This window comes from Camelina sativa, chromosome 7 (assembly GCF_030686135.1).
Source record: "Camelina sativa cultivar CO46 ecotype springtype chromosome 7, ASM3068613v1".
Taxonomy (NCBI): domain Eukaryota; kingdom Viridiplantae; phylum Streptophyta; class Magnoliopsida; order Brassicales; family Brassicaceae; genus Camelina; species Camelina sativa.
In genome coordinates this window covers 18799769-18810541 of record NC_141886.1, presented here as the reverse complement: position 1 = coordinate 18810541, position 10773 = coordinate 18799769, and the positions used below count along the sequence as shown (strand labels likewise).

Sequence of the window (10773 nt, the reverse complement as noted above, 5' to 3'; positions counted from 1 at the left end):
TTTCATAATCAGTTTTGGTTTAACAAAATCAAATAATTCAGTTTTACTGGATTTTTTTTAAAAACATGATAAGTAAACAGTCATAAAACAGTCACCGAAACGTACACAAATCAGTAACCAAAACAGTCGCAAATGAGTAACCAGATCAGTCGCAACTTTTAGCGACTGTTTGGCGAGGGAAGAACGACAAAAATTATCAGTCGCTAATTAGTAGCTCCGTGTCGACTCTTTAGCGGCTGATTATTTTAGCGACGCTCTGTTTAGCGACTACTTATGTCAGTCGCCAGTTAGTCGTTACTAAATATTTTGCGACTATATAATGACTGTTTTTGTAGTCGGTAATTCCATGTTTTCTTATAGTGTCTCTCTATGGGCTTCTTTTTCATATTATTATCGTGGTAGTGGTAGTGTATATTTGTATTTACACTGATCGTTTGTTTACATATACAAGATGAATGATAGATCATCTAAGTTTTACATATGCTAATTTATTTACTAAAGTCACAAATGGATAAAAAATTTCAAGTTGCTTACGAACCACATGCATGAATATAATTGTAAATGTCAGTATCTTGGGTCTTCCTTGTTTGGTGCAATTTGAAGTGCTAAACTTAAGTCAAAAACAGCACAAATTTGGACTTTGAAGCTTCAATATCGTAACTTTTAATTAAAATTTCTAAGTAAATCGGTGTCTTTCCAAGTTACACCCAATTTTCATTAGTATAATGTTCTTTTGGAAAAGGAGTCCAAAAAAAACACACTTCGTGGTACTTCAACTTGACCTGTAATAATGTACAATTGGTAGTGGGGATTACATGTCATTTCAAAGTCCAAAATTGGTGGCATACTAAATGTTAGATTTTATGTCAATTTCTCTGAAGTTCGTTGTTAGATTCAATGATCTTGGTCTCTGGTAGAGGCGGCATGTGAAAGATGTGCCAACATATAAGAGGATGAAGAAGGCGTTAGAAGAGAAGTCTAAAGCAATCATGGGGGACGATTGGAAGAGATATGTGGTAAGACATGTTCCATTATTTGTTTGTGTCTTTCAAGCAAAATCATATATTATTAGGTAGTGGATCTCGAAACTTCGAACAATTTGGCATAAGTTAGAGAAGATTTTTTGTCAAACACGATGATTTTTTTCTTCAACCCATTATTTTATTAAGTTATATATATGGTGATTGCTTAAGGATGATAAAGAAAAACACAATTTTAACAATTATAAGTACAGTAGCAGGCGCCCCTGGTCAATGGTTTGCCTTTTGGTGGTTCACACGATCCTGTTCCTTTCCACTTTTGATGACAAACTCGGTTGCAGTCTTCGGGTTTACAACCATTGCAGTCCTCGGGTTTACAACCATCTCCTTCATGATAGGCATGAGTCGCATGACATACACGTCCTTGCGTATTCTCCATCACCATTCCTATTAATACATATTTAAAACATATACTATCATTTATATTATTTCTATTATAAAACTTGGTGATAAGCAAAAAACCATCCGATAAAACAGAAATAAACGTGGATTATAATTAGTACGTGTTAAGTGTAGAACATACCAAAAACGTAGAACACCAGAAAAATTGTAAGAACCATTTTAGTCATTTTTGATGATGCAAATAAAATAAAACTGATAAATGTTTAATGTATTGTGAACAATATGATAAACTGGATGCATACATATATATAGAAAAATATCAAGAATTATATAATAATAGAAACACATGGTGCCAAAAACAAAAGAAAATAAATCAGTATGTAATCAATTAGATGCTTGAATCTGACAAAAAATCCGTAAAAAAAAACTGAACACATATTTAAAAAAAGAAAAATGTCATAAAAATCTCCAATTTTTAAATCTAGGACGGTTTAGTCACCAATTTTTAAAATATTATTTTAATCACAAAGTTTTTGTTGAATTGGCTATAAAATAACAAAGTTTTGTTGACCTCACCGTTTTAGGCACAACATTTATTCTCTGTTAAGACCTAAAAAACGGAGTTACCTGCACGTTACGTGCTTCCATTTAGCATAAATGATCACATTTTTTAACCCCAAAAATGACGTCATTTACCAAATTGAATAAACTAAATCTTCAAATCGATTCCAATTTCATAAATCTAAATCCCCAACCATAGAAAGAAAACACCAAATTCTCTCTACAATACCAAAAACTCTTCTTCAATCTCTCTATTCCGTTGAGTTCAAGTTTAAGCTTTGACACATCAAGTTGCGTCAGTGAGCGTGGTGTGCCATCAAAGTGTGTTTGCGGATTAGGTGTCTTTACATCTAAAACTCATGAGAATTTGGGGTTTTCTTTTTAGGATTAGAGATTTAGATTTATGAAATTCGAATCGATATGGGGATTTAGTTTCTTTAATTTGGTAAACGACATCGTTTTTGGGTTAAAAAACTTGGCTGTTTATGCTAAACGGAAGCAGATAACATGCAATTAAACTCATTTTTGAGATCTTAACAGAGAATAAATGTCATGTCTTAAACGGCGAAGTCAACAACACTTTGTTATTTTATGAACAAGTCAATACATCTTGAAAGTTGGTGATTAAACCGTCCCAAATTTAAAAATTGGGGATTTTTTTTTGGAAATTTTTCCTATCTAGAAATTAATTTAAAGTTAAAAAATGTAAGAACATTATAAATCGCAATTAATACTACTATATCATAAATGAACAAAAATCTGTTAAAGTCAATAAATATGAAATAGATTGGACGCATAGAAAGGTTAACTAGTGTTGACAAAAAAAAGGAAAAAAGAAAATCTGTTGGTAATTAATGAGACGCCTGAATCCGAAAACCCCATAAAAAATAAAGTGAAATATCTAAAAAGGTAAAATTTAATTAAAAGTGAAAACATATAAAACATTATAAATAGTTAATGCTACCATATCATAAACGAATAAATTTTTGATAATGTAAAAAAATATCAAAACAGATGCTGGAAAAACATAAATATACTGCTTCGCCGGGTAAACGGCTGTGAGCTAAAGCTTTATTGTTAAAATCTGTAGGTGACGGTGGTAAGCAGAGAGGGATTGTCAGGCCTAATCCGAAGAAATCAGAGGATGGCATTAAGGGAGGTGGAACCCACAAACTGAAGAAAGGGACGGTGACTCTCCCGAAACCGCCGGCTCAAACGTGAAGATCATGAGCTGGAACTGTCAGGGCATTGGTGCGGATCTGACAGAGAACTATTTGCAGGATTTATGGAAGCAGAATAAATCAGACATTTTATTTTTGTCAGAAACAAAAAGATGTTTTTCTTATTTACAAAAATTTCAGAATAAATTTCGTTATACGGTTGAACCCTGTGGTTCTAGCGGTGGTTTAGCTATTTTTTATAATAATAATATAAAACTTGAGTTTTTTATGCTTGTGATCCGTTAGTGGGTGTTCAAGCTATGTTGGGTTCTCAAGTCATATTTATTTCTTTTGTGTATGGAGATCCTGTGCCTGGGCTTAGACAGGAGGTTTGGGACAAACTCATTCAAATTGGTTCTCTTCGGCAAGATCCTTGGTTTATGATTGGTGACTTTAATGAATTAATAGGTAACCATGAAAAATCGGGAAGCGCGATAAGACCGGCTTCGTCTTTCCTTCCGTTTATTTCTATGATCCGTGAATGTGGTATGTTAGAATTTCCATGTTATGGGGATTCACTTTCCTGGCGAGGTAATCGCTGCAATAACCATGTAGTCCGATGTAGATTGGATCGCGCTTTAGGGAATGAAGATTGGCATGTGCTTTTTCCTTGTTCGAGAGTGGATTACCTGGAAATGATAGGTTATGATCATCGTCCTATTTTAGCTTCTTGTGCGATATCCGGGGGATAACGTTTTCGTCAATTTCGTTTTGATAAGCGATGGATGGGGAAAGAAGGTTTCTCTGGGGTCGTGGAATCGGGGTGGAATCGTACAAGAAATTTCAGAATCCCGGGATTTGTGGATAAAATTAAAAATTGCAGGAATTCTTTTTCATGGTGGAGGAAGCAGAATGTTTCGAATGGTAAAATTCTTATATCTTCACTCAAGACGGCGCTAGAGGATGCCAAAAAAGATGATTCTTTTTCGCAAGCGGAAATTCATATTATTGAAAAGAAATTAAAAGATGTCTATCATGATGAGGAGTTGTATTGGCAACAAAAAAGTCGAAAATTCTGGTTGCGGGTCGGCGATAAGAATACTAGCTTCTTTCACGCTTCTACTAAACAGAGGAGGGTTAGGAATAGGATTGTAGGGCTGTTTGATTCACAGGATGTTTGGGATGAATCAAGTGAGGGTATGGGGAGGATTGCCTCTGATTATTTTAATAAGCTTTTTGCACAATCGTATGTGTGTGGTATTTCAGAGATGGTACAAGCGGTTAATCCATTTGTTACAGAACATATGAATAGAGAGTTAACTAAGGATATTTCAGAGATGGAAATTCGAATGGCCCTATTTGCAATGCACCCGGAGAAAACCCCGCGACCAGACTGGATGACAACACTTTTCTTTCCGAGGTTTTGGCCTTTTCTTAAAGGAGATTTGGTTGCTCTGGTTAGGGATTTCTTTCGGACTGGGAAGTTTGATCCCAGACTTAATGAGACTAATATTTGTCTGATCCCAAAGGTTGAAACGCCTAAAAGAATGGCAGAATTTAGGCCTATTAGTTTGTGTAATGTGAGTTATAAGATCATTTCCAAAATTCTTTGTTTCCGGTTAAAGAAGATTTTACCTTCAATTATTTCTGAAACACAATCGGCTTTCGTTTCTGGTCGGTTAATCACAAATAACATCCTGGTGGCCCAAGAGATGTTTCATGGGTTACAGACCAATAGGATGTGTAGTTCTGGTTTTTTGGCTTTCAAAACGGATATTAGCAAGACCTATGACCGTGTTGAATGGGATTTCCTGAAGGCGGTCTTAATTAGGTTGGGCTTTGATTCTAGATGGATCTCGTGGATAATGTGGTGTGTGACTTCGGTTTCCTATCAAGTGTTGCTCAATGGTCAACCTCGTGGCTCCATTTCGCCAAAACGGGGATTGCGGAAGGGGGATCCTTTATCCCCTTATTTGTTTATTCTTTGTACTGAGGTTCTGATAGCTATTATCAAAAAAAGCAGAGAGGGAGGAAAAGATTACAGGCATTAAGATTGCTCGTGATTCGCCCCCTATTTCTCATTTTCTCTTTGCGGATGATAGTCTGTTTTTCTGTCAAGAGGATGAAGAACAATGTTCAACGGTCATGAATATCATAGGTAACTATGGTAAAGCATCTGGTCAGGAGGTAAATTTTGATAAGTCCTCCATTATGTTTGGTAAAAAGGTGACTTCAGAGGTTAAGGACAGGGTAAAATCAGTCATTGGAATCTCCAAGGAAGGGGGTATGGGTTCCTATTTGGGAATTCCTGAGAGTCTCGGAGGCTCGAGAGTTCAAGTATTCTGTTACGTTCGACATAGGATGAATGACCGGGTGAATGGTTGGACAGCAAAATTCTTATCTAAGGGAGGGAAGGAAGTATTACAAAAGTCGGTGGCTTTGGCTCTCCCTACACATGTTATGTCTTGCTTCAAACTTCCTCAAGGCTTAACGACCAAATTGACGAGTGCTATATCAAATTTCTGGTGGAGTTCTAATGGGAAGGATCGGGGGTTTCACTGGGTGGCTTGGGATAAAATGTGTAAAGATAAATCTGACGGAGGGTTGGATTTTCGGGACTTGGAGACTTTCAATGATGCTTTATTGGCTTAAAAGTATTTGTGTTTAGTACAGTTTCCGAATTCTTTGTTTGCTCAAGTGTTTAGAGGTTGATACTTCAGGAATAAACACCCGTTAATGGCAAAAAAACCTTATTCACCCTCCTTTGGGTGGAGAAGTATTTTTTCAACAAAAAAATAGTGGAAAGAGGGGCCTGATGGACGGTTGGGTCAGGGTCTAGCATTTCGGTTTGGCATGATCCTTGGATTCCTGATCAGCATCCTCGACCTGCAAATGGTCGAGGACCACAACTACACCCGAATCTAATGGTAAATCATTTGATTGATCCACAGACTAAAGAGTGGCATTTACCTATCCTTCAGGAATTTATGAATCCGGAGGATATTCAAACTATTAAGAGTTTGCCTATTAGCAAATCTTTTAAGCCAGACTGACTGGTGTGGCATTATACACAATCTGGTCGATACTCAGTTAAGTCAGGTTATAAGGTAGCTCAAGCTATGAAGACTGAAGTGGAATTCGGTCCAAACTGTAATGTTCTGAAGGCTCAGGCTTGGAATCTTCTGGTACCACCTAAAATAAAACACTTTTTCTGGCAGATTGCATCTGACTCACTTCCAGTGACGGTGCGATTAGCTTTTTGGGGAGTTAGTTGTGATACGGTATGCAAGAGATGTAATTTAGCGACATAGTCCATTAATCATACTTTGTTTGAGTGTCCTCACTCCCGACGGGTTTGGGAAAGGGTTTTTGATGGATCAATCACGGAAAAGTTCCATTTTGCTTCGATCTATTCAAATCTAGATTTTATATATGGTAAAGGGATAGTCCCTATGGCTTTAGGAGCTACTTACAGTTTGATACTGTGTCTGGTCTGGTTCTTATGGAAGGATAGGAATAAAAAAGTTTTTCAAAGTTTACAAACAGATCCACTTGATGTTATTAATCAGGCTTTACGCAAACAATTGTGGTGGAAGGAAGCCCAAATAACCGCAAGGGATGAACCCGGTTTGAAGGAACCTCGGCATAATCCGGAGATGATAATTCGTTGCCAAGTTGATGGTTCGTGGAAGTCTACGGAACCAAACTCAGGTTTAGGATGGTGGTGTGGTGATGGTGAGAATAAGACTTTAGTCTTGGGTGCTAGATGTCAACGTCGCAGTGCATCCCCACTTCATTCGGAGCTGGAAGCATTATTATGGGCGATGGAGTGTATCCTTTCCAGTGGCTTAGATTGCCAGAGGTTCGAGACGGATTCTGCCGAGTTAATTTCGATGGTGCAAGCCCCGAAGGAGTGGCCGGCTTTATTTACGCTTCTTGATGAGTTCCAGGTGCTTAGTGCCTCCTTGCCTCTTTTCACCCTATCCAAAATCCCAAGGACGTCCAATGTGAAGGCGGATTGTTTAGCTCTTTCCTCTAGATTGCTAGTGTCGGACACAATTTTTGTAAACAACTTTCCTCCAGTTTGGGCAACCAATCTAAGAGTTTTATTTTAATTTAATTAATGTTAGGTTGAAAAAAAAACATAAATATACGAAACAAGAAATATAGTTACTAACTTAATTAAAAAACGTTAAGCTAGATTAACTTAAATTATAAATTTTTAAACTGCAAATTCGCGTATAAATGTAAATTAGTGTTTATACGCTGATCCTAATCAAATTATAATATTTTCCAATGTCCCAATTAAAGATGTTAATATTTGTATTTAGGTCTGGAATCTGGATATTCGGCTACGTGTTCAGTTTTGGGTTTGGGTGTTCGGGTTTTTGGGTTTACAGATATAAAACCCAATCAGGTTGGGTTTGGATCGGATTCGGTTAATTTCGGGTTACACCCAAAACCGAAATAAAGATCAGATAACCGATGATGTTCGGTTATTTTAAACCGAATTGCATAGAAAACCCGAAATAAAACCGAAACCCGATATACCTGTGAACATTTGCACTTTCAAAACACAAAACTATAGACACAAAAACATAGAGAAGAAAGAGTAAAAGATATAGATATCTAAATTCGATATACTTAAAAGGAGTTTCAAGACATTGGATTAAAAGGAGTTTCAAGACATTAATCCAATAACCTTAGAAAGAGTAGTAGAGTAGAATGACAGAAAATCAAAGAGAAGAAAGACTTAAAACTAAAGAGTAAAATCGATTGACCAAAACCAAAGAGTATGATAGATTGTTCAAATCTTCAAGAGTTAAAGAGAAGAGAGAATGTGACAACGAGATTGAAACTAAAAACTCTTGAAGAGAAACTTCCAACTGTTCCTGTGAAATGTAATGAGAATTACGTCAATAATCAATAGCAAGAAACAAAAAATGTGAAAAAGTGAAATCAGAAAACATAAAGTCAAAAATCACCTTGTAGATAAGCCGCCTACAAAGCCAAATCAGTTTGTGTTCTTGAATTGGTTTTCAAAGTCAAACTCTGAAAAGATTAATACCAAACAGATTAAATACTTTGTAATCAACAAATAAGAAACTAAATCAAATGGATAACAAGATAATAAGACAGTAAGTGTACCCTTTTCAAGCTCATCCTCAAACTCAACTTCTGCAAGTATTTGTGCATATGTGAGCACCTTTGATACACATTTGATGTCTTGTTTCATCCATTTCTCTATACACATCAAAACTTCAACCATATAATGAGTTAGACAACTTTTATATGGGTCTATTATTCTCCCACTATTCTAAATGCACTTTCAGAAGCAACATACGACACTTGCATAACAAACAGATCATGAGCCATCTGTGATAGAATTGGATATTTGCCGCTGTTGACTTTTCACCAAGAGAGTACATCATACTCAATACCCATCATGACTTCAGAATTCTCATTCTTGTCTCTAAGATATGTGTTGTAACAACCCTTCCCGTAGACCCCACTAACCCCCCGCTAGCTTGCCCCCATAGGCCCCAAGCTGGCCCTGCATGGCATCGATCCTAACCCCTCACCGTGGACATGATCAATTGGTGACAGCTTGTCATGTGGGAAGATTGTTAAAGGGTGGGGACCAGGGTTCGAGGAACGCCTGGAGCACCAATAACCTACTGGTGGATTTTGATGAGTAGTTCCATTCCACGGTGAGGGGTTAGGATCGATGCCCTGTAGGGCCAGCTTGGGGTCCGTTGGGGCGGCTAGCGGTGGGCTAGTGGAGTCCGCGGGACGGGTTGTCACATGTCTCCAGCTCATTTGTGTCTTTAACTCCAATCTTTTTAAGCAATGTATTGTACCTATGCTCCACTGGATTGTACCCACAAAACTCATCCTCTTGAGTAGATTCAGATCTTTCCATAGGCTGCTCTTGAGTAGCTTGAGATGCATTCTGATTTGGCATTTCATCATCGGGTTGCACAGTCTTGTATCTCTCACTATAATCCTTATACATATCTCGCATGATGCTAATAACTGATTCGTACAACACCGTAGCTGTTTTACTACCTTCCCCATACAGATCCTCAAAACACATATTTGCAAACTGCATCTTTTTTCTCGGATCAAAAACACTAAAAATTACCAACAACTTGTTAATGTTTTTCAAGCCATCTCAATACTTTTCGAATTTCATAAACATTTCCTCAGCTTTTATCTTATGATTAGCATAAAAAGTATTACTGAGCAACTGAAGCTTTTCTGCTATATTAACTATCTCACCATAACACTTGTGTACATTCAAAGTAGTAGAAGCTGAAACACCAATGTGGATTGATAGAAAATATTAAGAAACTTCACTAACCTCTCAACATGACGCCAATGATCTACTGAAGGTGGTCCAATCCTTTTTTTACCATTCTCAACCTTTAAGAAATGGTCATTATACAGCTTGTTCTCAAACTCCATCCTATCAAATGCTCCCTTGAATTTAACTGCCCTTGTCAACATCAAAAAGGTTGAATTCCATCTAGTTTTCATATCTAGAGGCAAACAACCCTTGTCATCCTACCAGTATCAACCCTAAGTTCAAATGCCTTTTGTCTAGTAGTCCATGACCTTACATACGAGATGCCATTACGAACTACAGTCACACTTTCGGCATAATCAGACATTGCATCCTTAACTATCAAGTTAATGATGTGACCAGCGCATCTAACATGCATAAAATGTCCATCATCACCAAAGATTCATCATATAACTAGACTGAAAACTACCCAGTGCATTACTATTAGCAGATGCATTATCCACAATAACACAGAATACTCTTTCTATTCCCCAATCGGCAAGGCATGAAAAAAGTGTGTTGGATATGGTTTTACCTTTGTGGTTGGTTACATATTTGAAGCCTATAATTAGCTTCTTCAACCGCCAAAATTTATCAACGTAAAGTGTTGTTATCACCATATAACTAGCACTTGTCCATTTTAAATAAGATAATGATTAGATTAAATAACAAGATAATAAGCTAATTATTAGATTAAAGTAAAAAACATCACCCGTAATTGGGCAAACCAAATGTCAGTTGTGAGTGAAACTCTTTGCTTGCTAGTCAAAAACCATTGTCTAATAGCAGCTTTCCTCTCAACATACATCTTCACAATGTCTCTTGATGCTGTTCTTCTTGATTGAGGCTTGTACAAGTTTACCTTAAAAAACATGTATATTAGCAAATTTGTTGAAGAAAAAACAAAACCAAAAAGACAATAAGAAGTTAAGAACTAACCTTGTTGCAAAAGTGTCTAAATGCCGCACTCTCTACAAATGCCAGTGGTAACTCCCCTATCACAAGAATTTCATTTACTGCTTCTATGAAAACATGCTCAGGCACTTTTGCATTCTGAAGAGTTCCATCTTTACTAATGACTTTCTGATTCTGAGTTTGATCTTGACCTTCTTCCCATGCCTTGTATTCTTTACATATCGTAAGATGATTCTTCAAGGTTGTAGTCCCTGACTTTGTTGGACATGCTAAGCCCTTCTTACAGTAGTTACAAACACATTTGTTACGGTTATTCGGCAGTCTTACATCCTCTGGCTCATAGCATTATTTTGCTGAGTATCAGCTTCATCAACTTATCAACTATATCACCATCAACAGCTCCACTCAC

General features: G+C 36.9%; 2 protein-coding genes and 1 long non-coding RNA gene across 3 annotated transcripts; 2 read left to right on the top strand and 1 right to left on the bottom strand.

The window, feature by feature from the left end:
• Positions 1-1139: 1139 nt before the first annotated feature.
• LOC109125544 (uncharacterized) lies at positions 1140-1688 on the bottom strand. The gene is made up of 2 exons (XR_002032616.2): positions 1564-1688; positions 1140-1427 (listed from the first exon to the last, which is right to left on the bottom strand). It is a non-coding gene; the product is annotated as an uncharacterized LOC109125544 (long non-coding RNA).
• A 1735-nt stretch (positions 1689-3423) lies between these two features.
• On the top strand, positions 3424-3855 carry LOC147941412 (uncharacterized). Its single transcript, XM_087458510.1, has one exon. It carries the CDS (start codon positions 3424-3426, stop codon positions 3853-3855), a length of 432 nt encoding a protein of 143 aa, XP_087314636.1.
• A 2700-nt stretch (positions 3856-6555) lies between these two features.
• LOC147941411 (uncharacterized) lies at positions 6556-7509 on the top strand. The gene is made up of 2 exons (XM_087458509.1): positions 6556-7053; positions 7435-7509. The coding sequence occupies exons 1-2, from the start codon at positions 6556-6558 to the stop codon at positions 7507-7509; spliced, it is 573 nt and encodes a 190-aa protein (XP_087314635.1).
• Positions 7510-10773: the final 3264 nt, after the last annotated feature.